Raw genomic sequence first — 27025 nt, forward strand, 5'->3', positions numbered from 1 at the left:
TTTAGATGCTGCTGTCCCCTGTTCCCAGTTTGTGTTCCCTGGTCTTGTCAGGAAACACCCTCTCCTCCCCACTCCAGAGTGTGTGAAAAAAAACTCGAGAAATAGTCTTTTGTCATTCTTAGGATTCGGGCTGCTGCTTTGCCCTGCCTCCACCCCACATCCTTCCTGAGGGCCAGCGCTTGCATAGCGGACGGAAAATCTGCACGCTATGGTAGCTGTAATTCAGAAAAGGTTTGCGGGAGAAGCTACCGGAAAGAGCTGGGAAGGCTCTCCTGTCGTCATCACCTGGGGGTGTCAGAGGTTTGCCCTGGCTTTTAACATCTTTGGGGTCACAAACCTCTTTGGGAATATGAAAACGTATAGATCCTCCCCCCAGAAAAATGCAGACACCAAGGGGCCTTTCAGACGACGGCAGGACATTCATGGACTCCCACGGCCTTTCTCATGCCCTGATGGAGGAGGGTGAGTGAATTGACGTGCTGTCCCCTCGGCTAGGGACAAAGAGTGAGAGTCAGGTCCTTCATTCGTTCTCTTGTGAACCCTAGTCTGACCACCCCCCCTCCCAGGGCGGCCTCGGCGCTCCCGGGGCGCAGGGGAGGTGGACGCGCCGCTGGGGCGCTGCCCGCGGCCTCAAAGCCCCGCCAGCCCTGCCGGCGCCCCCTCCCCCGGCCCCTCCCCCCCGCCGCGCGAGCCGCTTCCGCGCACGTGACCGCGGCCGAGCGTCGGGCTCTGACGAGTTGCAGGGAGCCGGCTGCTCCCGGCCCGCCGTCACTCCGGCTCTGGCTCCGGCTGCGGCTGCCGCGGCTGCTGTGCCCCGAGCCCGCCCGGCGCCGAGGGCCGGGGCCCCGCGATGGAACCGTGAGTTCAGGCCCGGTCGGCGCGTGAGGGGGTGCGGGGCAGGGGTCCCCCGGGCGCCCGGGCCCGGACTTGGGGCTCCCGCGTCCCGCTCCCGGGAGCCCTGCCGCGGGTCCCCCCGCCCACGTGGAGCTCGGGGCGCAGCCGGGGCTTCGTGGGGGTGACTCGGCTCAGGGGCCCCTCCACGGGCCTGCCGGCCCGGCCGGAGTTAGTAGCGGAGACGGGGTCAGGGATCCAGGGCGGGCCTTGGCCCGAGCGCATCTCGGGAAGGCCCTGCGAGGCCAGCACTGGCCCTGCTCGTTCCCGGAGAGCCGGGTGACCCCCGTCCTTCCCCAGGGCAGCTCCAAGGAGATGGCTGAGGAGTGGCTGGTCCTTCCGGGAGCCCCCGCCCGGCCTCCCCGCTGGGAAAGTGGTGACCCCGTGCCCCGGGCAGTGGCCCTGTTCGTCACCTCTTGTGAAAAGCGCCCTGGGCGCCCTACTGCTTTTTGTGATGGAGCCCAGCGCCAGGTAGAGAGAGGCGCTCTCCATTGGCTTTTTGATGATTTTGCCACGTTGGGAGCCTGCTGCAGCCTCTTTAGATCTCGGGGATACCGAGGTTTATGAGTTTTACAATATGCTGACTTCGGACCTATTATTTCTGTGAAGTTCAGGGGTTTTAATGAGGAAAAACCTGTCCAGGGCCCCATGGACGCCATCCCTAAAGCTTGCTTTTGATGCAACAGAGTCACCTGGGTGCCCCTCAGGGGACACGCGGAAAAGGAGGAGAGAGAATTAAAAAGAAGTTTAGCACTTGAGTTCCAAATGTGGAGAGAAGGGTTGCCCGGAGCCTCTGCAGCGTGGAGCAGGTTTGGCGGGCAGGTTCCCACAATTGAAGGTGGCCCTAAGGTGGGACTGTGTGAGTTTCTCTGTGCATTTGAGGTTTTAGAGGTTTGCAGTGGACCCCTGCTGATTTCTCTGACTGTGGACATACCAGACGGCAAGATCTGAGTGTGTTGCCTGAATGCAAACACGTGTGGTGGAAGGAAAGGTTTTTCCTCCTGCTTCTGTAGAAGTTTCTGACTTGATCACTTTAACACAACATAGGAAAGCTGACTTGCACAAAATGTCAGTCCCAGATGGGTGTTTCAGAGGTCTGTCTTTTAATTAAACCCTAGACGGAGATAGGCTAGCAGTACTGCCTCTTTCATCTCCGGGGGCGCCATTCCTTTGTGGTATATGTGAATAGCACTGCTGGGAATACTGCGTGAAATTGTGACCTTGTGGCGGAGTGACAACGTAGCATGTTTAGGAGGTCCTCGCATACCGAGTCTCCTTGGGCCCGCACTGCACGGCAGCTGGGGTGGCATGTGGTGGCGTGATCTCCCTAGGACGTGGAGAGGCAGAGTTTGAAGCCGTATGGGTGGTAGCTGACTGCAGTCCGTGTCTCCTGCGGGAGCCCTGTGCTCTGTTACCTAACAGCCAAGTAGACCAGGCTGAGCCAGTAACTAACGGAGGAGCTGTAAAACCACAGTTTGAATGAAGGACTTGAGTGGAGCCTTCGAGTTGCTCCCCCCGCGGAGGGTAGGCCATGCAGATGCTCTCCTGTTGAGCAAGGGGCCAGGGGTGTGCTTCTCTGGAGGTCAGCCAGCGACCATCGTCCAGCACTCAGAACGGCAGGGACCTGCAAGTCACAAAAAGTCTTTGGCAGCCAATAAACATCCTACCAAAAAAAAAAAAAAAAAAGCCTGAAAATCTGAAGCGTGTGCGGGACTTCAGCGCCTCGTAGGGTCAAAGTGCTCTTGTTGGCAGATGTGACAAGGAGGCCCGTGGCGACAAAGGTGAGAAGTGACAGGAGCGGGAAGAGAAGCCAGGAGAAGGAACGGGCTGGGGGAGATTGGAAGAGGATAGAGGGGCCTGCAGGAGCGCGCCTAGGGGCCGGGGGATTCACGCAGGCCTGTTGCACTGACCTCCCTGTTCAGGTGCAGCCCAGCCTATTCTTTTCAAGAGGGCAGGAGAGATTGCCACCAAAACCAGTCAGAAAAAAAGAGTTCCCAGTTCTAAAAACTTTATGCTTAAGTTTCCTGCAAACTCCATTCCTTTTCTGATGATGCCAGGGAAGCAAGAGCGCCGAGAGTTCCGGTGGGGGTGAGGGGTGGGGGGAGGATGGGGTAGGGCGTGTCTCAATCAGTTGCTAAGTGTGACTAACAGGAACACCTGTTTGAGCGGTTCCGGCGTGGGCCCCGCGTGGCCGAGATTTCTCAGGTTCATTTGTTTCTTTGCTCTTAGCTAGCATTTCTCTGCAAACTTCAATCAGGTTGCCTCTTGTGTGTGTCTTGATTGGCATTTACAGCCAGTTTTGAAAGAGTGTGTTTTACATGTCTCCGTCATCCTGGGTGCATTTAAGTGCAGAAGTGTGTTACTTAGATTTCTTTTCTGCAGCAGCGAAGGGGTGGCACAAATGAGCACAGTGGAGTCCAGCTGTGGTTGCTGTGGCCCAGGCCTTCTGACTGTCCTGGTGCTTGAGGAGACAGCAGAGCTGGGTCAGAATCCTGTTCCTGCAGCCATAGAGTTGTTTAGGATTGCGTCCCTTCGGGTAATTTTTTTTCTGAGCCAGAAGGATCTCTAAAGCTAATGAAAGATGACATGGCGTTTACCGTGTACCAGGTACTGCTGCGGCACTTCACGTATGTCGTTTCACGTAAGCCTCATAACCACCCTTCCCATGAAGAAGTTTCTCTTATCCCAGTGTTACAGATGAGAAAACAGGGGTGCAGAGAAGTCAAGTGCATTTCTCCAGGTCATGGCTAGTAAGTCACAGAGGATGGAAGCCCGGGAGTGGGCTCTAGGGCCCACAGTCTTGAGGTCGATATACTCCCCTGCCTCAGTAACAGCTGGCCCTGACTGAGTGTTAGCAAGGCTCCCTTGTCATAACTCGCTTCGTTGTCACAGCAGCCCTCGGTGGTGGGGTCCCTCAGTTTCCTGAATTTTACAGTTCAGGAACCAGAGGCCCCGGGAGGTGATGTTGTTCTCCCCAGGACACCCCGCTGGTCAGTGGTGCAGGGGCCTTCCAGCCCAGGCAGTCAGCCTCCAGAGCCCAAGTTCTTAACCACCGGGCCGCGCTGCCCAGTATGTGGCCGGCTTCTTTGTTCTGTTTGCCGTGGGAAGGGTATTTGATGACCTGACCAACGCGCTCCTGGCTGTGAGTCACTGGGCTTGCGGCCTGGCAAGAATACACATGAATTCTTGGTTCCTTGAGGAGCTTAGAACATCGTTCATTAAAATACTTTTTGAGGTCGTTGGGCCTTGAATGTTTGTATAATGGCTTTTTTGAATAACTAAAGATAATTTTTCTGTGATATATTCAAGCTGGTTGATTGAAATTTCAGAATTCCTATTCTGTTCTTCTTCTCAGAGTTTCTCCCTCTCAAACCCCACTAAATGGTGGGTTATTTAAAAAGGAAAGTTTGGTGAGGGGGCCAAAGAGTGAGGGAGTGGTGGGCCTCCTTTCCACCCCTGACCCTGTGGATTCAAATCCCACCTCTGTCTCCTGCTGACCAGGACCTCAGCGGGTGTATACTTTCCCCAGCCTCTATTTTCCCATATATAAAATGGGCTGATGACACCTGCCTCACAGGGAAGCACCTGGCTGGGTACCAAGTAGGTGCATAGGGAACACTGAGCCCTCCTGCCCTTTCCTGCAGTTGGTTGGGTTCTGAACCAGAGGAGGGGACATTTTACATAGTGGATCATCAGGGATATCGGTTGGATGAAAACTGAGATTAAAAAAAAAGGGGGGGGCAGGGGAAAAGCACAACCATTACTGTTAATAACTGACACGATTGAGTTCTTCCTCTGTGCTTACTACACTGTTCTAAGTGTTTCATTTTTCATCTGTGCTCCCACTGGTCCTGTGGGTGTCATTCTGCCTGTCTCTGGTTTGCAAACGAGGATGCTGACATCCTGAGAAGTTACCTGGTTGCCCAGGGAAGTGGGGGAGCCAGGATTTGAACCCAGCCTGACGGGCACCAGGCCAGTGCTCTGGGCCCCGGGAGACAAATGCTTTTTATACAGATTGTGAGAAAAATAAAATCCTAACTAAAACTTGAGAACAGACTGAGAGATCAAAAATCCCTTTCCACTGCCCAGACTCTAATTTTTTAACTCTAAAGTGGGAAATCTGGGTATGAGGTGAGCAAACAGCAAAATTTGTAATCCCGAAGCAGTTTCAGTCTTACCTGCCTGCTGCACCGTGACTTGAGGGGCTGAGACAGAATATGTAATTCTGTGGTGTCATAAAGATGCGTCAAACTTGGACAAGATCCATGATGGCATTTTTCTGGGAAAGAAGTCTTCAGATTGAATATGTATCAGTGCTTGCTTTGGTTTTCAAAAAAAACAAAACAAAAAAACACACAACGTGATTCTGAGACCCCTGCAGCTCCCGGTGCTGTTTTCTCCTGCCTGGCCGCATGCTGGTTGGCCCCAGGGGCTCCGTCAAAGGCAGAGGTTGTGGTGCTGGTTTCCTCCCATCCTGCTCTCCACATCGCTTAGAGACGCACCTCGAGGCATTTTCTCGCCTTCTCTGCTCACCCGAGTTCTGTCCATTTCATGGTCTCTGCTCCAGGCCCATAAAGAGGCTCATCGAGTGCTTGCCTCCCCTACAGTTTCTTTCTAGTGCTGCTTTATTAACTCCTCTGAGACCTGCGTGGGAGGGAGAAGTGCTTAGTGGGAAAAGGAGTGTTGGCTGTGGCCTGTCGGGAGTGCTTGATGGCCCTAATGGGGACACAGGCTTTCCCGCTGGCCGGTGAAGGAAAGGGCGTCTGAACAAGGGTGTGACCTCAGTGGGAGGTCAGGGGTCTGGTTTTCGATGCATCACACTTGAGATGCCTACCAGATATCCAAGTGGAGCTGTCAAGTAGGCTTTTCATGTAAGTCCAGAGTCCAGCTGGGCTGAGATACGGATGTGGAATTGCTCGCATGTGCATTGTCTCTAAAGCCTGAAACAGGATGAGGTCACCTGGGGAGTGAGAGTAGAGAAGAGAGGCCTAGAGTAGCATCATGCCAAGGAGCTCCAGTAAGGTGAAGATGGTGCTCGCCTGTGGAGAGCCCTACAGAGTAAGTTTTCCAGCCATTCTCTCATGGGAATTGATGTCTTCAAAGATTCACCTTCTTTGGAAGCGGTCTCTTGAAAGTGGTTATGAATATGCATCATGGAGGGAAGGCAGGGCTTACGGTGATTTGGATTAAAGCTGCAATTTTGGGCGTTGGCTTTCCAAGAAATGTATTTTTAGTTTCTCTAAGAAATATGTCTGTGATATTGTAAATTATCCATGAAAATTGAGATGAATTTAGCAGGAACCTAAAGAGTACAAGCTGGTGCCAAGGCGACAATCTGTTCCATTGCATTTGAAAGGTCTTCCAAGGGCATGGGGGCTCCAAAGAGACCAGAATTTTTGAGTGTGTTTTAGATGCCTGAGTGTGGAAAGATCCATGGACCTGGAGAGGAAGACTGATGTATGGGACCCATCAAGAGAAGAAAAAGAGAGACACTGATCCTGAACTGGCAGGGTTTTGTAGGAAGTCTTCCTGCCGTGGTTATCTAGGTAGAAGATTGCATCGGCAGCTGTGCTTGACCTGGCCAGGTTGCATGGGGAAATGGGGAGCCCTTTCCCTGCTCCCTGGCATCTCACCACCAATTTGAGGGAACTACATGAACACTTTGGAGAAAACTAATAAAAGTTGAGTCGAATAGATGTTTTCTGAATGCGCACCATGTGTCTGTCTGGTGTCCATGTGGGTAGATTGATGCTTTATTTTCAAGCACTCAGCTATGTAGTGCAGGCCACACATGTTGTAGTGGTTTAAAGGCCTGGGCAGCCATGAGAGGTGGAGAAGCGAGGGAAAGCTTCATGGAGAAGGTGGGACACACAGGTGAGCCATGAATGCTGGGTCTGATTTGGATAGTTTGGTAGGGAAAAAGAGCATTTCAGATCAGAAGAGCAGTACCTGAATGGGCTAGTCTGGACTCAGGCTTGACCACGGTGGGAAGCTTTATAGAATTTAAGCCCTAAGCCCTGGAGTTTGACGCATGTGTTTGAATGCAGCCTCTGCTTTGAGATCTAGGGCAGGTCACCTACCTTGCTGAGCCTCAGCTTTCTCATCTGTGAGATGGGGCTGTTAGTAGTCCCTACCTGAGAAGGCAGCTGTGGTGACTAAGGAGGTAGTGATTCTCGCAGGGTACATACAGGACGGTGGGAATTTAGGGGCGGATTTGGGGGCCTCGAAGGCCATAGGAAGGCATTTAAACTCAGTCGAGTCGCTCTCTGTGTCGGGGTAGCATGTTAACAGCGCCGTAATACCCGCACAGGAAGGCGCACCTGGAAGGCGGCTGCAGGGGCTGAGTGGGAGGCGATGAGGGCCTGGACTGCGGGAGTGGTGTGCTGGGGGTGCAGAGAAGAGAGGCGTCACCTCTTCCGGGCTGGCTGTGTGGGATGAATGAGAGGCGGACGTCGGAGGTGACTCCAGGGTTTCTGGAGGTGGGGATGGAGAAAGGGGAGAGGCCAGAAATGGGCAGTGGAAGCAGGTTTTTCGTTTATGTTATTTTGTTTTTTAATGGGTTCAGTCTTAAACCTATTGACCGTGATGGGATGTAGGACTCCTAAGGGAAAGTGTCTTGGGAGCCACGAGTTTTGAGTGGGGTCGGGGCAGGCAGGACGCTGGGGATGGTCCTGGAGGCGGAAGGACCATTAACGAGGAAGCAGGAGGTCCACGGGTGTTGGAGGGTCCGCGTGGGGTCCTGACTCTGGGCTGGAGAGTTCCCAGAAGGGGGTGGGCGACTGTAGAGGAGGAGATTAGGGTGGCTCGGAGCCCGCTGGGTGCTCGGCCGCGTCTGTTTTCCGCGTCGCCGTCTGGCCTCTGAGCAGAGGCGCTCCTCCGGCTGGCGGCCGATCACAGGGCGTGAGGGCTGTCTGCTCACGGGGACACGCCTGGCTGTGGGCTGCTTCACGTTGGCTGGGCTGTCCAGCAGGCGGCGGGGATGGGCAGCAGGCAGAGGAGCCGCCGGGTGCGGCGTCGGGGCAGGAAGCCAGGAGGCAGGCGGCGAGCGTGAGGGGCCGGGCGAGGCCCACGGGGGCGGCCCGGGCTGCTCTCCGTGACTCTTCGCCACCGCGGCTTCTGCAGCCCTCAGGACGGCGCCCAGGAGTTCTGGGGACTGTGCTCAGCCGTGTGGGCCTGTGGTTTGTCGGGAATCACGTGCGGTCCCCGAGGTGCCGGGAGCCTCTGGGTTCTCGGCGAACTGCTTCGGAGCTTCTGGTGACGCGTCGTGAGCAGGCCGGTGGAGACGGAGGCGTCGCCAGCTGGGTCCTGCAGTCTGGGCGCGGGTCCCCGGCCCGGGACACCGGGGCTGCAGCGTCCCCCCGACGTGAGGCTGCCTGAGGCGGTGTCCTGCCGCTCGGGAGACGGGGACGGAGGGAAACGAGGCCCATGCCCACCCTGTCCCCAGCGAGCCCTGGTCAGCGGGGCTGCTTGTGCCGTGACATCTGCTCACGCGGGGGCTTGTTTTGCTGCCTCCGTGTCTTTTTTTGTCCTGCTGGGTGAGGCTTGATTGCCGAAGCAGGGACGTATCTCATAAATTGGATTGAAGTGGAAGTTTTAAGGAAGGGTAAACGACAGACCTTTATTGAGTTCCCGAGGAGAAAACTGGAAAAATACCCAGCGTGGTCCGTGTGCTGCGGGCGTTTGACCTTGTGCCGTCGTCTTTCTGAACCCTCTTTCTTCAGCGCTCCTTCTCACCTGCTGAGTAGCTGGGCTTTTATAGTAAATCATTGATAATGCGTTTTGTTGATAATGTTTTAAAAATCAAATTTTAGATATAACTTTGCTTATTCTGTTTTCCTCTGCTTCCAAGCCCTCCGTTCTGTGCTTTCACCTCTGCTGGGGAGCCCTTGGTGCACCTCAGAGCCCCAGGGTCACCCCGAGAGCAGCACGGGGGAGGGGGGCCGTGAATGACTTTGTGTAATTTTTTAAAACAACTTTCGATTTACAGAAGAGTGGCCAAGACAGTACCGAGTGTTTCTGCACACCCTTCACGGGGCTTCCCCTCGTGTCGGTGTCCAGAACCCGTGGCACGTTTGTCAGCGCTCAGGTCGGCATCGGGGCAGTGCTGTTCACACCTGACCGTGTTTGCACGTCCCCAGCATCCAGTCCGTTTAGCTTCATGCGCCGTTGCTCCATGTGGAGATGCGCAGCTACGAGGAAGTCTTCCCTCTTCAGGGTGTGCTGAGGCCTCTCATGGGAGGGGGAGGAGGGGACAGGGAAGGGACACAGGAGCCCTTCCTCGTGCCAGCCCTGCACTCCACCCGGCTTCCACAGAGGCCCTCGTGGGGTGGGGGGCGGGGTCCGCTCGCTTCCGTCCTGCTTCCCAGAGCCTTCTTCCCGCAGCGCCGGGACCGCCAAGGGCAGAGCTGTGGCATCTTGGGCAAGAGTCCTGCCGTCTCTAGACCTCGGGCTCCCTGTGTGCAAATCCAAGGAGCCGGACTTCCTCCCTGACGTGATTTCTGGCTCTAATGGCGTAAGGCTTTCGGGCCTCTTAGGATCTTTAGGGTCCAAAATCTGAGTTGGGATCAGGCCACTTAATTCACGAGCTCTTGCTCCCTACACACAGCGGGGTCATTGGTGGTCCAGCCTTCAGACCTGAGTCCCACAGGGGAAAACACTGGTTCCTTTATTTCTTCGCTGGTCCCGTCACCCAGTGAAGCATGGGGATGCCGATCTGAAAGTTCACTCACCTGGGCCTGGCAGGAGAGCGCTGACTCAGTGTCAGCAAAGCCACGTCAGAGAGACTTAGGGCCACCTTTGCCCTGGGATGCCGCCCAGCTAGTTTCCAGCTCGGGACGGCTGCCTTGGCCGTGTAAGGGAGAGGGTGTGCATGTGCACACGGCCGTGAACTTGATACCGCAAGAGCAAACAGCCTTCCCTCCCTTTCCGGTTCAGAGCCCGATTCTCCCCCTCCCGGTGGGGGGCAGTTGTCACCTTCCCGAGAGGCAGGCACGAGAAATTCCTCCTGCCCGCTCAGCTCCCCAGACCAGGAAGTGCTGGGCATGGAAGAGGACATCGGGAGCAAAGCAAGACAGAACACGCCCCTGGCTCTCATCTTTCGGGGTTCTGGGTCTCCTCAGAGGGCTACAGGGTCGGGGACCGGCCTCCCCTTTGTCTCGGGGGAATCGGAGCTGGGCCTGCACCTGCGTTCCAGCCTGTCTGGGGCTGCCTGTAGGGGCGGCATTGAGGACCTGCCACTCTCCAGCGTTTATGTCTGTCCTTCCCAGACTTCCCTTTTGTTTCCCGGCTCCTGGTGTAGGGAGTTCTAAAAGAGAAGTGAGACCTACCCCACCACCATTTTCTTCTGACCAAAGAAAGAAGTAGGGATGAATAGGAGGGAGCCGACGCTAGGGTGTTAGGACGCATCCTCTGAATCGCTTTCATGTGGGTGTCACTCGCAGAAAACCGCGGCAGCTTGCTGAGTTGCATCAAAAAGCAGACCCCAAGTGAAGGCCAGGCTGAGCTTCACCACGATGGGTGAGGCCAGTGAGGGGGGGAGCCCTGGACAGGAAACACAAAGCTGGGGGCTGGCGGGGAGATCGGCTAGGACATACGATTCCGGGGCTCCTGGAACCCCCAGTCTGGGCTTGACTGTGGCATCTGCGTGTGAGGAGTTAGGGTCCTCCCTGCGCCTGGACTCTGCTCTAGCTGCTGAAAACGGGGGTGTGGAGGGGTTCAGCCCTGCTCTGTGGCCTGGCGAACGTGCCCCAAGTGGGCTTTTAAGCGCCTTCTCCTGCCACAAGGGTGGGGTTTGCCTGGCCCCCTGCGGCACGGGGTGCCAGGCCCAGAACATACTGGAATGGCCCCCACCCCAGCAGTGGTCACTGAGGCTATTTAGGTGGTTTTGTCAGCCGAGTCACCTGGATTGAGAATAGGTCCTCCTCTTAGGCGAGGGCTCGCAGGCTGGGGAGGCCCTCGCCCTGCCGCCCCTCACCCCGGCTTCTCCCCGCAGGCTGGCGCCCATGCGGCTGTACACGCTCTCCAAGCGCCACTTCGTCCTCGTGTTCGTCGTCTTCTTCATCTGTTTCGGCCTGACCGTCTTCGTCGGGATCAGAGGTGAGCAGCAGTTTTCCATTTGTTTCTTTAATTGAAGTGAAGTTGATGTACAATGTTGTGTTAGTTTCCGCTGTACAGCAAAGTGATTCAGTTATACATATTATATATTCTTTTTCATATTCTTCTCCATTATGGTTTATTACAGGATACTGAATATAGCTCCCTGTGCTGTATAGTAGGACTTTGTTGTTTATCCATTTTATATGTAATAGTTTGCATCTGCTAATCCCAAACTCCCAATCCAACCCTCTCACGCCTCCTCTCCACCTTGGCAACCACAAGTCTGTTCTCTATGTCTGCGACCATTTCTGTTTTTTAAGTAAGTTTATTCATTTGTGTTATATGTTAGATTCCACATATAAGTGATAGCATATGGTCGTTGTCTTTCTCTTTCTGGCTTCATTTAGTATGATAAGCTCTAGGCCCATCCATGTAGCTGCAAATGGCATTATTTCATTCTTTTTAGGGCCGAGTAGTATTCCACTGTATGTATGTTCCACATCTTCTTTATCCATTCGTCTGTCATTGGACACTTAGGTTGTTTCCATGTCTTGGCTATTGTAAACAGTGCTGCAGTGAACATAGGGGTGCGTGTGTCTTTTTGAATTAGAGTGTTGTCCGGACGTAAGCATAGGAGTGGGATTGCTGGATCATAGGACAACTCTGTTTTTAGTTTTTGAGAAACCTCAGTACTGTTCTCCATAGTGGCTGCACCAATTTACATTCCCACCAACAGTGTAGGTTCCCTTTTCTCCACACCCTCTCCAGCATTTGTTATTTGTGGATTTTTTAAATGTTGGCCATTCTGATTGGTGTGAAGTGGTACATCACTGTAGTTTTTTTGTTTGTTTGTTTTTTATAAATTTATTTATTTATTTTTGGGTGTGTTGGGTCTTCGTTTCTGTGCGAGGGCTTTCTCTAGTTGCGGCGAGCAGGGGCCACTCTTCATCGTGGTGCGTGGGCCTCTCACTGTCGCGGCCTCTCTTGTTGCGGAGCACAGGCTCCAGACGCGCAGGCTCAGTAGTTGTGGCTCACGGGCCTAGTTGCTCCATGGTATGTGGAATCTTCCCAGACCAGGGCTCGAACCCCTGTCCCCTGCATTGGCAGGCAGATTCTCAACCACTGCGCCACCAGGGAAGCCCCACATAACTGTAGTTTTGATGTTCATTTCTCTAATAATTAGCAATGTTGAGCATCTTTTCATGTGCCTATTGGCCATCTCTATGTCTTCTTTGGAGAAATGTCTATTTAAGTCTTGTGCCCATTTATTGATTGGGTTTTGTTGTTGTTGTTATTGAGTTGTATGAACTGTTTGTATATTTTGGAAATTAAGACCTTGTCAGTCACATAATTTGCAAATATTTTCTCCTGGTTCATAGGTTGTCTTTTCATTTTGTTTATGGTTTCCTTTGCTGTGCAAAAGCTTATAACTTTAATTAGGTCCCATTTGTTTATATTTGATTTTATTTCTATTGCCTTGGGAGACTGACCTAAGAAAACATTGCTACGATTTATGTCAGAGAATGTTTTGCCTATATTCTCTTCTAGGAGTTTTATGGTGTCATGTCTTACATTTAAGTCTTTAAGGCATTTTGAGTTTATTTTTGTGTATGGTTTGAGGGTGTGTTCTAACTTTATTGATTTACATGCAGCTGTCCAATTTTCCCAGCACCACTTGCTTGCTGAATAGACTGTCTTTTCTCCATTGTATGTACTTGCCTCCCTTGTCAAAGATTAATTGACCATAGGTGTATGGGTTTATTTTTGGGCTCTTTATTCTGTCCCATTGATCCATATGTCTGTTTTTATGCCAACACCATGCTGTTTTGATTACTGTAGCTTTATAGTATTGTCTGACGTCTGGGAGGGTTATGCCACCAGCTTTCTTCTTTTCCCTCAGGATTGCTTTGGCAATTCTGGGTCTTTTATGGTTCCATGTAAATTTTAGGATTATTTGTCCTAGTTCTGTGAAAAATGTTATGGGTAATTTGATAGGGATGGTATTAAATCAGTAGATTGCTTTGAGTAGTATGGCCATGTTAACAATATTAATTCTCCTAATCCAAGAACATGGGATATTTTTCCATTTCTTTAAATCATCTTCAGTTTCCTTTATCAGTGTTTATAGCTCTCAGGGTACAAGTCTTTTACCTCCTTGGTCAGGTTTATTCCTGAGTATTTTTTAATTAATTAATTAATTAATTTTTATTTTATTTTTGGCTGCATTGGGTCTTCGTTGCTGCACGTGGGCTTTCTCTAGTTGTGACGAGCGGGGGCCACTCTTCGTTATGGTGTGCGGGCTTCTCATTGGGGTGGCTTCTCTTGTTGCAGAGCAGGGGCTCTAGGCGTGCGGACTTCAGTAGTTGTGGCACGCGGGCTCAGTAGCTGTGGCTCGAGGGCTCTAGAGTGCTGGCTCTGTAGTTGAGGCGCATGGGCTTAGTTGCTCCACAGCATGTCGGATCTTCCTGGAGCAGGGATCGAACCCGTGTCCCCTGTATTGGCAGGCGGATTCTTAACCACTGCGCCACCAGGGAAATCCTGTATTTTATTTTTTTTGATGTGATTTTAAAAGGGATTTTTTTTTTTTACTTTCCCTTTCTGATATTTTATTGTTAGTATAAATAAATGCAACCAATTTCTGTATGTTAATCTTGTATCCTGCTACCTTGCTGAATTCATTTATCAGTTCTAATAGTTTTTGCATGGATTCTTTGGGGTTTTCTATAAATAGCATTATGTTATCTGCATATAATGACAGTTTTACCTCTTCCCTTCCAATTTGGATACGCTTTATTTCTTTTTCTTGTCCAGTTGCTGTGGCTAGGACTTCCAGTACTCTGTTGAATAGAGGTGGTGAGAGTGGGCATCCTTGTCTTGCTCCAGATTTTAGCGGGAAGGCTTTCAGCTGTTCACTCTTGAGTATTATGTTGGCTGTGGGTTTGTCATAAATAACTTTTATTATGTTGAGTTAGGTTCCCTCTTTACCCACTTTGATAAGAGTTTTTATCATGAATGAATGTTGAATTTTATCAAATGCTTTTTCTGCATCTGTTGAGATGATCATGTGGTTTTTGTCTTTTGTTGGTGTGGAGTATCACATTGATTGATTTGTGTATGTTGAACCGTCCTTGTTACCCTGGGATGAATCTCACTTGGTCATGGTGTATGATCTTTTTTATATGTTGTTGGATTTGGTTTGCTAATATTTTGTTGAGAATTTTTGCATCTATATTCATCAAAGATATTGGCGTGTAATTTTCTTTTTTGGTGATGTCTTTGTCCGGTTTTGGTATCAGGGTGGTGGTGTCTTCATAGAATGACTTTGGGAGTGTTCCCTGAGGTGAGGAACAGTTTTTGACCATCTTATCATTTATGGTTACCTTGGTGCAGTGCCATTCAGCCCGGCCCAGCTGTACCCACTTGCTCTCACCCCCTAACGGCCCCATCATGGAGGGTGGCGCACGGAGGGGTGACTCTGGTCATGCGCTGCACAGCAGCCAGGGCCTACACTCAGCTTGGCAGTGCCAGGCGGCCTTGACCATGTACCCTGTGTTGGCAGAGTCTGTTGGGTTCCAGGACCTGCCTGGGTGCTGAGGAATCCAGAACGTGCTGGCTGATTAGGGAGCCGGGCCGTACAGCAGATTCTGGGGAGGGAGTGAGATAGTGGTGAGCAGGGGCGGGGAAGGCCCCTGAGGAGCCGAGAGGCTGCTGTGGCGACACCTGGAGCAGGAGGGAGCCTGCAGGTGCTGTTTGAGGGGAAGAGCCACCCATCACCATCTGAGCTTCGAAAATGCCTCTGAAATCATCCAGTCCAGCCCCCTTTCACAGAGATGGGAAACGGAGAACCTAAGTCAGGTTTCCAGAAACCCAGGTCTCTTCAGTCCAGGGGTAGGAGACCAGGAGCCTGCTGAGGCTGTTCCTCCTGTCCCCCTAAATACCTTTTTCAGTGAGGGTAGTTTATTTAACTACAGCACTTAACGTTAAAGTGTGAATGACAGTTGGGCTTAACCTGTCCCAGAGGCGGTTTCTTGACCTGAACTGAAGCTTAGGTGGTGAATGGGCTGAGCAAGCTGGGGGAGAGGGTGGTTATTTAGGTGCCATTTGCGGCCTGCTGATGAAGATGAGGGTGGTGACAACAGCGGTTGTGTCCAGCCTCTTCTTGTTCTCCCCGTGAATTCACCAAGGAATCCCAGTTACATGAGTCACCTCGGTTATCTTACTTGATTTTCACAACTGTCCTTCAAGATTGGTAGGGGAGGTGTTAGTATTCTCCTGGGTCTCCAGTCTCACAGCACTTCAGCCCACTCTTGTTTCCTTAAGCACCAACATCCGTGATTATATGAAATCTTCTCCACTCTTGCAGAAATGAAAAGTGTTGCACCAAGGCTGAGATGAAAAAGACCATGTTAGGATTTCCATATCCGTTTCCTTCTGTAGAGCTCTAGCGTTAGCAGGTTCTGCAGAGAAACAGACCAATATATATATATGGAACAGAACCAGATCTGTTTATATAGATTCAGGTATATAGTTTTATTGTAAGGAATCGGCTCACGTGGTTATGGACGCTGAGAAGTCCCCAGATGTGCATTCAGCAAGCTGGAGACCCGGGATCGCCAGTGGCGTTGGTTCCAGTCTGAGCCCAAGTCCATCCAAACGCGGGAGGCTGACGTCCCAGCTTGAAGACAGCCAGGGAAGGAGAGCAAATTCTTCCTCGCTCACTCAGCCTTTTTGCCGTATTCAGGCCTTCAGTGAATTGGCTGAGGCCTACCCACACTGGGGAGGGAAGCCTGCTTTACTCAGCTACCCATTCAAATGTTCATCTCATCCAGAAACCCTCAGTGCACAATTAGAATAATGTTTAACCAGATACCTGGGCACACCATGGCGCATAAACCTCACAGGTCCACCCCCTGTCAACTTGGCATCCATGCACATCTCCTTAAACCATACCTGATCTCCAAATAAAGACAATAACAAGGTCATTGTTCCTTCTGACATGATAGCGACTACCCTGCATATAACCCCAAACTCGCTACCCCTTCCGCAGGAGAGCAGGTAGGGTCCTTGAGTGATGCTTACTCTTCTTCGTATCCTGTAACTTAAATACTGTGATATAAAGTCAATAATACAGCTTCTGTTACTTGATAAGGGAATAAGAGAGGGAAGAAAACAAAGGTGTTTTCTTAGTATATGTATTTATGCACACAAACATACTCATGACAAAGTAAGGAGGAAATATTCATGACAGTTAAAGTCCTTGTGTCTGTAACTAGTCAGGTGTTCATAGCTGCTATTTATAACTACCTTATTCCATGACCTGTTCCACATTTCATTTGCCTTCAGCAAGCACCTCAGTTGGTCGTGGTTCTTTACCTGGTGGGATGACCCAACCCTTAACTCCTGAAGAGTCTGGGCCATTAGTATTCCTGCCTGAATTAGGTTGTTGTAGTTCTCCATTGACCTTAATCCCAGGGCCTGGTAATACTGAGAGATGCCCTAGGCGATCTCCTTAGATGTACTCCTCCCTGCCTCCAGTGTGGAGTAGGGGTGCACTTCCCCCGTGGTGGTCAGGGTCAGTCACCCCGGCCCACGCAGGAACTCCCTGCTTTGCCTGTCGATTCCGAGGCATGAGGAGCCCACGGTAGCCGGGTGGCAGTGTTAATTCCAGTTCAGTGTCTCCAGGTGGGAGCATTCCTCCCTGTGGAACTAAGACCTCTAGGCCAGCAGAGCGTCGGGCTGTGGGAACAGCAAGCAAAAATTTTGCTAGTGGGTCCCCCGGGGTAATAGTGGTGCCATGCCCGTTTCCACCCCTTGATTCCTGGACCTGTGTATACCGGCTATGGGAGAATTGGCTCCACGTAACTGGACACCAAATCCATACCCAGAGTGTCTGTTGCAGTCAGGACAGGACACTGCCCCCTTCCACGATGGAAGTGGTCCAGTGTGATCAGCCTGCCGCCGGGTCGCTGGCTGATGGCCGCGGGGAAGGGTGTGATGTCGGGCTCAGTGCTGATCTCTGCTGCTGGCAGGTTGGGCACTCAGCGGTGGCCGTAGCCAGGTCGGCCTTGGTGCGTGACGTCCACGTTGCCCAGCCCATGTGTCACCTCCATCCCTGTCGCCGTGGCCCCTTTGTTCACGAGCCCACTGGGCGATGACGGGTGGATACCGATCCACAGAATGGATCATTCTCTCCACGTGACGACTAAGATCCTCTTCTGCTGAGGTCACCCTTTGCTGAGGTCACCCTTTGATGAGGTCACCCTTCGGCAAGCATTCACGTGGGACACAAACATCTTCACTTTTTTTGCCCATTCGTAGAGGTCAGGCCATATACCTTTTCCCCAGATTTCTTTGTCACCAGTTTTCCAATCACTTTCCTTCGGAGTATCTGACTATCCAGCAAACCAGTGGCCACAGCCCAAGAACCGGTAAACAGTTGCACATCAGGCCATTTCTCCTTCCAAGCAGCGTGAGCAGCCAGGTGCGGTGCTCCAGGTTCTGCCCACTGCGGGGATTTCCGTCACCTTGTCCTTCAGGGGTGTCCAGGGAGGGGCTGTGGCTCTGCAGCTGTCCACTGGGGGGTGGTGTCCGCACATCGGGCGTCTTCTCTTCCCCGGCGCTCATCGCGGGGAGCTCCCCGTGGGGCCGTAGGTGCGGGCTGGGAGGAGAAGGCAGTGTTGCGGGAGTGGGGGCCGCGGCATTTGGCCACTTCCTCGTGTGACTTGAGCCTTCCAAGGGCCTGCTCGGGCGGATCACGTATGTACCGCTTCCATTCGATGGTGGAGTGCTGCTGTGCACGCCCGGCTTTGTGGCTGATGGATCAGGTAACACCCAGGTCCTGATGGGCAGCTCAGGTCACATGGTGACTTGTTGGTCCGTGGTTAAGCATTCAGTCTGTTTCAGGCCAAGAGCTGTTTCTCAAAAGGAGAGTGGTTGTCTGTGGAGGATGGCAGGGCTTCGCTCCATAACCCTAAGGGCGTGCACTGAGATTCATCCACCAGAGGCTCCAAACAGCATCCCTTTCTGCCGTTGGTGCTTCAGGCGCCGCTGGATCTGCTGGATCACGTGACCCGAGCGGAGAACAGCTCCCATGGCGGCCTGACCCGTGAGGAGCCTCCTCTTGTTCTGGGCCCCACTGAAAACCGTCAGCTTTTCGGGTCACTAGGTAGATAGGCCAGAGTGTCACACCCAGATTAGGAGCACGTTGCCTCCGAAATCCAAAAGGGGCCCACTAGGCGTTGTATCTCCGTTTTGGTTGTAGGAGGGACCAGATACAGCAACTTATCTCTCACCTCAGAAGGGATCTCTCGACATGGCTCTCACCACTGGACCCCTAGCAATTTCACTGAGGTAGAAGGCACATGCATCTTAATTGGATTTATTTCCCACCCTCTGACGCCAAATGTTTTACCAGTAAGTGCAGGGTAGCTGCTACGTTTTGCTCAGTAGGTCCAGTCAGCATGAGCTCCTCAGTGTAATGGGCCAGTGTGATGGCGTGTGGAAGGGAAAGATGATCGAGATCTCTGTGAGCTAAATTGTGACATGGGGCTGGAGAGTTGATACAGCTTGAGGTAGCGCAGTGAAGGAGTAGTGCTGGCCTCGACGGCGGGAAGCAAACTGCTTCTGGTGGGCCTTACTGTCAGGGACGGAGAGAGAGGCGTTTGCCTGATCGGTAGCTGCATCTCAGGCACCAGAGGATGTGTGGATTTGCTCAAGCAGTGGAACCCCATCTGGTACAGCAGCCTCAATTGGAATCACCACCTGGCTAAGCTCCTGCACAGGCCAAATGGGTGAGTTGAATGGGGATTGGTGGGCATCTTTCAAGCCCTTGATGGTAGCACTTATGTCTGCAGTCCCTCCAGGAATGCGATATTGTTTCGGTTTAGTATTTTCATAGGTAGAGGCAGTTCTAGTGCTTTTTCCACCATAATAGCCCTCACTCCACAAGTCAGGGAACCAGTGTGGCGTTCTGACAGCTGCTGAGTATTTCGATTCAAATTATGCATCCTGGAACTGGGGAATTAACCATAGGACGGGTTTGGGGACCCACTGCGCCCATGGTGACACATACCTGAGCTAAAACCCCACTGATCATCTGGGCTCCATAGGTCCCTACTACGGTAGACCACAGTGATATTTCGGATCTCCTGAAATTAGTGTCAGTTCAGAGTCAGTGTCCAGTAGTTCTGAAAACATCTGATCTTTTTCCCTTGATGCGTTTGTCCTGGTAAAAGGCTATAGGTTTCTTTGGGCGAATGATTTAACAGTATAAACGCTCGGCAGTGTACTGGCGTTCTTTCTTAAGGGGACCCAACCTTCCCTTTGTTCAAGGACCTTTGGGTCTGTAAACTGGCTCAAATCTGGAAAGTACTGATGCGTTGTCATTCTCTGTTTTTATGATACAGGTTAGGCTGTTGTTCAGTTGACCTAGAACTCTCCTGCTTACACAGATCAAGTGATGATTTGGTAGGCTTCCTGTGTCTTTCACTTCTAGGGACCCCATGAGCAGCTAGCTAACGCCGTAGGTCTGCAGGGACTGGGCTCTTCTGACGGCTGCTGTGCCTCTGCCGCCCATTACGTGAGCTCACCCGCCTCATCTTACACGGCCCCGTCACTGCTGGGATCCACTTATTCCCACTGCATGCTGTTTTCCCAACTCAGGGACTGTAGTTCCCATCGTAAGGCCTGGCCTGCAGAGAAGGGCAGTCATAGAACTCTTTAAGGATGCTTGGGTCTCCCCTCACAAATTTATTTCTCACAGTAGTGATGAAAGGTATGTCTTCTGGAATCTCCCAGTAGGTCTTAAATGACAGAGCCACCCTAGCAATCCAGCTCCCTAAGCCTCTGATTCCCCTCCTCTGCGTTAAACCTGGGCAGATGCAGCGTTTCTAATTCACTCACTGGGAACCACCTTTTGGTCCACGTTTTAGCCAACCACCCAGTCAGACTGTTAGAGTCCTTTCTGACTACCTGAGCTACAACTTTCAGTGCAGAATCTCTTTTTAGAGAACCCACATCCGTACGTTTGGCCTGAGACCACTTTATGTTCCTTCCACCATTATCCCATACGTGTTCCCTGGGCTTCTGTCTGTGTAACTCAGAAGACTCAAGTAGTTCTTTTGGAGTGTAGCACATGTCCTCATGGGTCACGTGCCTCACCTCTGGGTCTGCTGGGATGTGAGTCTAGTTATAGGTCTGGAGATGAAGAGGGGTGGGGGGCGGGTCCTGGGAGGATTAGCATCGTCCTGCACGGCAGCTGCCTCAGTGGAGGCCATTGGTGTTCCTTAGGCGAAGCGGGGCTAATCCCACAGAAGGAGGTGGGAAGGCCACTTCCACCGGGAATGGGGAGAACTTCCCCTGGGAAAGGACTCGTGAGAATTTAGCAGCTCAGCGTTCCCAGCTTCATCAGGATCTTCCTGCGCGTCCCCGGAACAGGATCCCTTCTCTCCCAGTCAGTGCAGTCACTTTAGCATCGAGACACCCTGCGAGGCTGGGAGTGCAGGGGTGTAGTTCAGCCAGTTGCTGGATGAGATTCCGGTTTGATTTTCAGCAGTCTCAGCACTGTGGCCATAGGAAATAAGGGTCTCCTTCAGGGCACACATAGAAGCTTTCAGATCGTGGGTGTGGCACTTGAGGTGGGAATTCAAATCCCTGAGCTCATCCTTTTCTTTCACCACTTTGTCCAGTGACATTAGGAGCAACCAGCAAGCCTCATTACATTTGTTAGTTTTCCAAGAATGTTCTAAAGTATAGTAAACAGAGTCATTTACCTCCTTGCTTCTCTTAGTAAGTGGTTGATTAGGAGTATCTAATGGAACTGTTTTGCATATGTTCATGAACTATCAGTGCTCTCTTTACTACTGAACATATAGTCATTAGCATCTTTAATCAGATCAGAGAACCAATTCCAGAAACCCCAGAACCAGTATAGAATACACACCCTTAACATGCTGTTCCTCTAGAACCACTCTTGGTACCAAAATCTGTGTTAGTCTGGGTTCTCCAGAGAAACTGAACCGATAGGAGATACAGAGAGAGAGATGGGGGGGGGGCGGATGAGAGAGAGAGATTTTATTATAAGGAAGTGTCTCACATGATTGTGGAGGCCGAGAAGCTGCATGGTTTGCAGTCGGCAAGCTGGAGACCCAGGAAAGCCGATGGTGAAAGTGTTCCTGCGTCTGAAGACAGGTGAAGACTCATGTACCAGCTTGAAGACCAAGAGCCCCGAGGAAGAGAGCAGATTCTCCCTTACTCAGCCTTTTGCTCTGTTCAAGCCTTCAGTGATTTGGATGAGGCCCACCCACATTGGGAGGGCAGTCTGCTTTACTTAGTCTACTGATTCAAGAGGTAGTCTCTTCCAGCAACACCCTCACAGACGCACCCAGAGTAATGTTTAGCCAGTTATCTGGGCACCGTGTGGCCCAGTCGAGTAGACACACAAGTCCTCTGCTCCTAGTTACTCTCTATAGTAAGGTTGTTAGGATTTCAGAGTTCAGAGGGCCCAAGGGACCACTGGGTCAGTCACCTCGTTTTGCAGACGAGGAAATGAGGTCCAGAAAGCCTGTTAGCTGAGACTCAAGTCTAGACTTTCCTGACTCCCAGTTCTTAGTTCTTCCTGAGAAGCCAGGCTGCCTTACTTCCTGGAACAGGAGTGCACTCCGATTGTGAATCCGTTGGAAATAAGCCTTTCTGGGACTTCCCTGGTGGTGCAGTGGTTAAGAATCCACCTGCCAATGCAGGGGACATGGGTTCGAGCCCCGTCCAGGAAGTTCCCACATACCGCAGAGCAACTAAGCCCGTGCGCCACAACTACTGAGCCTGTGCTCTAGAACCTGTGAGCCACAACTCCTGAGCCTGCGTGCCACAACTACTGAAGCCCATGTGCCTAGAGCCTGTGCTCCACAGCAAGAGAAGCCACCGCAATGAGAAGCCCACACACCGCAGTGAGGAGTAGCCCCCTCTCACCACAACTAGAGAAAGCCTGTGCACAGCAACGAAGACCCAACGCAGCCAAAAGTAAATAAATAAATTTATTTAAAAAAAAAAAAGAAGCCTCTCTGTGGGTGCACGCCTCCTTCCTACGCAGTGACATCTCTGCTCAGCCTGCCAGAATGTGCCCCAGAGACATGCTCCTGCACTGGTTGAGGTTTGTACTCAGGTATCTCCTCCTCCAAGTGGAGGGTGGTTGGCAACAGGCTGGGCGTGGCCACGGAGGCAGCCGGAACACCGGCATCAGAAGCTGTGAGGGTTTTGCTTCAGGACAAACCCAGTCGTAAATGAAATCAGGTTCACAGTGTTTCCTTTGACTACTTCTTTTAAGGCCAAAGCTCTGAAGTATTACAGTATAAGATTCTATGAAGCTTGTTTATGTTATTTTGGGAAAAGCCTTGAGTATATTGTTAGTATATATACTTTTTTTTTTAATATCCTCAACTTAATAATTTGGAAGATTGGATTAATTGTATGAATGGATAAATGTGTCTTAATTTTTTTAGCAGAAATCTTTATACAAAATATATATAGATAGTGTCTGTGTCGTTAATGCTTTCTTGGATCCACGCCCTCCAGAGAGCCTTCCCAGAGAGCAAGGGAGGGGGTCTGCACACATAGAGCCCCATGGACATCGTATGCGTTGCATGGGGTCATGTTGTGTTTACCTGTGTTGGGCGGTCAGCACGTGCAGCAGAGTGGGTACTGTGTGCCTGTGTTCCTATGTTTGTATGTTTTACACGTATATGTGTGTGTGTTTATGTATGTGCGTGTATATATATATATATATATATATATATATATATATATATAAAATACCTTAAAGATAGACCAGGAAAAAGACTGCCTCTGTATAATATATGAGTCTTTCTTGGCATTTGAAAAAAGTCAGCATTAATTATCAATATAGTTATAACCTGCTTTTTTCTTTCCCTGTTACACTTTAGGACCCAAAGTGATCCAGACTTCTGCAGCTAATTTTTCACTAAATAATAGCAAAGAGGTAAGACTGGGTCTAAGGGTCACTAAGAAATGGTCCTGCTTAAAGGGTCATTAAGGTCAAACCCATCCCCCTTGCCCGGCAGCTTGCTTCTTGGGCAACACACATTTCTCATTCTACCGTCAGCTGCGGGCCTCTGGGTCCTTGTTTCCTAAAATTACCTTTTCTGCTGTAATAGTTCCCTCAGTGCTGAGAAAGGATGGTGATGTTACCTCTTAGGGAGGAGCAGTTCATTTCCAAAGGCTGGTTAAGTCCTCCTGATTCCTCCTGTGCGCAAGACTTATTAGATTATAAATTCTAACGATGCTCACTTAGGTTTCTGCCTCTTTTTTTATTATATTTGCCTAAGTTAAGAAGTGGTATTTTTGTCAGGTTTCTAACGGTAACAGTTTTTTTCCAATGATTGTTTGGTATTTCTTGCATGAACTCAGTTTAAATGAAAGATCCTGTTTCTTTTCTTTTTTAAAAAATAAAATGTGCCTTCATTCTTCACCATCTTTAGAGGAAAACAGATCCTTCCAATTGGAAAATTTTGGGTTTCTTTAATAAATGCTAACGTTTTTGAGAGCCCAAACAACTAAGCCTTTTCTTTTTCTGATATCGAAGTATCTTCATCTATAAACTGAAAGCAGTCGTCCCACATTCTCACTGCCTTGTAAGGTGTGCGGCTTAAATCTGATTATTTGACCCAATACCCCACCCCACCCCACCCCCGTCTTCATTCTCCCAGCTCCCTGCTAGGTTTCCACCGCCAATTCTCAAAAAAGCAAAAGGAGAAAAATGTCCGAAAACTTACCTTTCGGACCCTTGTTTGGCCTATCATCCCTTTTTTTTTTTTTTTTTGGCATTTCTTTATTTTCTTTAACTCTCAGATTGAGGATCTGTTTGAAGAGGTGCTGCCAATAGGGTTTCCTGACCATATTGGTCTTTTAAAATTTCCATCTCAGGAGGTTAGTCCTTTTTTGACACTGAAAATAGCAGCCGTCCCCCGGAACTGACTCGCTTCCAAAAGGTGGTCCTCACTTCTGAAAGGTTATAGATCATCCTCCAGTTGGTTGCATTGTCTTAGTGGCTTTGGGGCAAGTCTCCGGGCACAGGGAGTTTCACTGAGATCTGCCAGAAGCATTAAAGCACAAAAACTACCCATTTACGTTCAAATAATGCTTGTCTTTGGAGCTAGGATCGGGCTCCTCAGGCAACTTCTTCTGTGTCCCTTGCTGTCAGGCACCGGTATTGTGTTTTTCAGCAGACACTGCAGAAACGTCACGGGCAATGTGGTACCCCTCTAATTTTTCTCTCTAGGGCCGTTAAAGCTGAAAATGACAGATGTCAGTGACATGTCTGGCATATTGTTACTAAAAAAGAATGATTCTTGTGAATATGAAAATATTTGCTGGTGTCCTTTATTATCTTATTATAGGTGTCATCTTATGCACTTTAATTTTTTTCTCCAAGATGGCCTTCTCTTGGTACTTAGGCAGGTGTATTGTCCCAAGGCTAGAACCGCTTCAGAAGTTTTCATGAGAGACGAGTGAATTGCAGCGGAAAGTTAGCCCTTGATTTTGTTGAAAGGCAGAATTTTACTTACATTGACTAAAGGAAAACTACCTGTTTCTGTTTCAGAGCTAACACTCCAACCTTTTGTGTAAATGTAGATTTTGTATGTTAAGGTGAGACAGTGGGTAGACTCAACTGAAGAGAGCACATGGATTTTTTAACTTCTTTGTCTTTTTGCCTCAGCTAAAGCCAGTTCAAATACTTTCAAACCCGCTGTCTACATATAATCAGCAACTATGGCTGACATGTGTTGTCGAGTTGGAGCATTCAAAAGGTATGAAGCCTGACATTTTAGAATGACTTTTATTTGTACAGAGCACCATATCTGAAAGGTTTAAAGAGCTTTAAAATCTTTCAACAAGTGCTCAAGGATGGATTATAACGTGGTGATTATTCTTTTTAATACCAGCAAGTTGGGAGCCCCTTAAACGTCCTCCAGGGAAAGTCACGCTGCAGCGCTCGAGGAGTACCCATCATGGCTCAGGGAGCTCCCGTCGGCCCTCAGGGGTACCAGTCATCCTTCGGGATACCCGTGAAGCCTAGCTCCGTGGCTGCACGGTGTGGGTGCTGTAGCAGCAGCCTTTGCCAGTGGGCTTCTGGGAGAGAATTAAGTCCTGGTGTCCTAAGGCAATGGTTCTGTCCCGCAGGGACACTTGGCAGTGTCTGGAGACCTTGTGGCAGGGCTGTCACAACTGGGGAGCAGGGAGTGCTGTCAGTATCCAGTGGGTGGAGGCCAGAGATGCTGCTAAACATGCTACAATGACAGGACAAATTCCAAACAGTAACGAATTATCTGACCTCAAAATAGCCTGGTGCTGACTGAGAACCCCTGCCCAGAGCACTCACAGTTTATAATGACCTCGCTCTGTCCACCTAGGGCGACCCTGTCAAGCACCCTCCCTGAGAACCGAGAAGATGGTCCACGTCGTTTTCTATATACTGTGATTTAGAGGAAGCACTTTGGTTGAAAGAATTTGAAAAGATAACCCAATGACTGCAGTAAATTAAGTGAAAAAAATGCATATTACAAAAAAATTAACCTCTTTTTATAACATTTTAAAAAGCATAAATAAATTTGATATCAGTATATATTTGTGTGTCTAGAAAACAGTCTGGAAGGATGGACACAAACGTGAAATTATAGTTTCTCTGGTTGTGGGATTATACGTGTTTAATACCATCTTTATATATTTGGTCTTTGATATTTTTAAGCAATGAGCATATAATCAGAAAAACAATGAATTATATAATCAGAAAAAATAAGAAACCTGTTTTTATTTTGGTATGAAGTTCAATTAAATTTTATATGGGAAATTAAAAAATAAAACTTTATTAGCCATGAAATATTTGTCCTTTTGTGAAATGAAACTTGGGGGTGGGTGAGAAACAAGTTCATGGAAGGGCTGGACTTGGCTGGTAAGTGTGAGCTTGGCAGATGTGGGGAGGCTGATGCGTCACAGAACCTTCCTGGGCCGACACACAGCCAGGCAGGCACTTCTGCAGGTGTGACGGCCTCTCGTGGTCTCTTAACACTGGATTTCTTTCTTTTGTAGAAACAGCTATTCAGACAAACTTCACCATGACTGTTAAGGTCGATGGTGTAGCTCAGGACGGGACCACCATGTTCATTCATAATAAAGTTCACAATCGGACGAGGACCCTCACATGTGCAGGGGTGAGTGCATTTGACTGGTCCGTGAAGTAGAAAGGTTCTAACGATTGTAGACCGTGTATTATTTGTTTCTAAATATATCCATTTGGTTCTTGCTTTCTAAGAGCTGGTTTTGGCTGGCATCTGAATTTTTCTGAGCTTCTGGCAAGTTCCCTGGAGATGATCTCTTGGATCATCTGTTGTTGGAATGTGTTACTTCGTGGGTCAGTTGGTTCAAGACTGAGTCTTGCTTGCTTTAAGGACACAAATCTTCCTTGTGCCTTTGCAGAAATGTGCAGAAATTATTGTGGCTCACCTCAGCTACTTGAATTACACTCAATATACAGTGACTGTGGGATTCAAACACCTGAAGGAACGCATCAAGGAAATGAACTTCACCGTAAGTATACCAGCTGACCATGGCGTTTCCGTGGCTCATTTGTTTAGCTTCCATTCTTTGTGGAATGACTGAGATAAATCACAGCATCGAAATCATGTTATTTTGGACAGTGGAAGACATGTACAGTTCTAAAAACTGTAGAAAAAAACCACAGTTTCTTACGTATATGGGACCACAGTTGCTTCAAGAAACAGCATGGAATTGGAAAACCATGGTGTTCTGAGGTTTAGGAGAGAGAGTAGCCTTCCAGCTGGGAGGTAATGGAGAAGTTGCCAGGTGTACCCTCCAAGGAAGGCAGGACCCCCTTCTCCAGGCCTGTGAGTGGTCTTCAGACCCTGCCAGACCTCTTGGTGAAGGGTCCCTGCTCTCACTTTCCTGTCTCGTGTCCGGCTGAAATCAGCCTCCTTGTTCCTGCCGCTTGTTGGGAGTCAGGATAATCATC

At 50.1% G+C, this 27025-nt stretch overlaps 1 protein-coding gene across 6 annotated transcripts in view; it reads left to right on the plus strand.

The window, feature by feature from the left end:
- Positions 1–443: 443 nt before the first annotated feature.
- Positions 444–27025, plus strand: part of TMEM181 (transmembrane protein 181) — a 52776-nt gene continuing 26194 nt past the window's right edge. For 3 of the 6 annotated variants that reach the window (XM_030760261.2, XM_089922216.1, XM_022560370.2), the window contains exons 1-5: positions 10883–10986; positions 22923–22978; positions 24716–24806; positions 26086–26207; positions 26473–26583. In XM_030760261.2, coding sequence (XP_030616121.2) covers positions 10893–10986; positions 22923–22978; positions 24716–24806; positions 26086–26207; positions 26473–26583 — 474 coding nt within the window. In that variant the 5' untranslated portion in view covers positions 10883–10892. Of the gene's footprint in view, positions 463–697; positions 859–9774; positions 10408–10882; positions 10987–22922; positions 22979–24715; positions 24807–26085; positions 26208–26472; positions 26584–27025 lie in introns of those variants that run through there. The other 3 variants (XM_089922217.1, XM_089922219.1, XM_089922218.1) reach the window with 3 other exon arrangements.

The sequence above is a fragment of the Delphinapterus leucas genome, chromosome 12, assembly GCF_059928025.1.
Source record: "Delphinapterus leucas isolate spDelLeu-1000000601 "Yukka" chromosome 12, BTC_Dleu_Yukka2, whole genome shotgun sequence".
Lineage (NCBI taxonomy): Eukaryota > Metazoa > Chordata > Mammalia > Artiodactyla > Monodontidae > Delphinapterus > Delphinapterus leucas.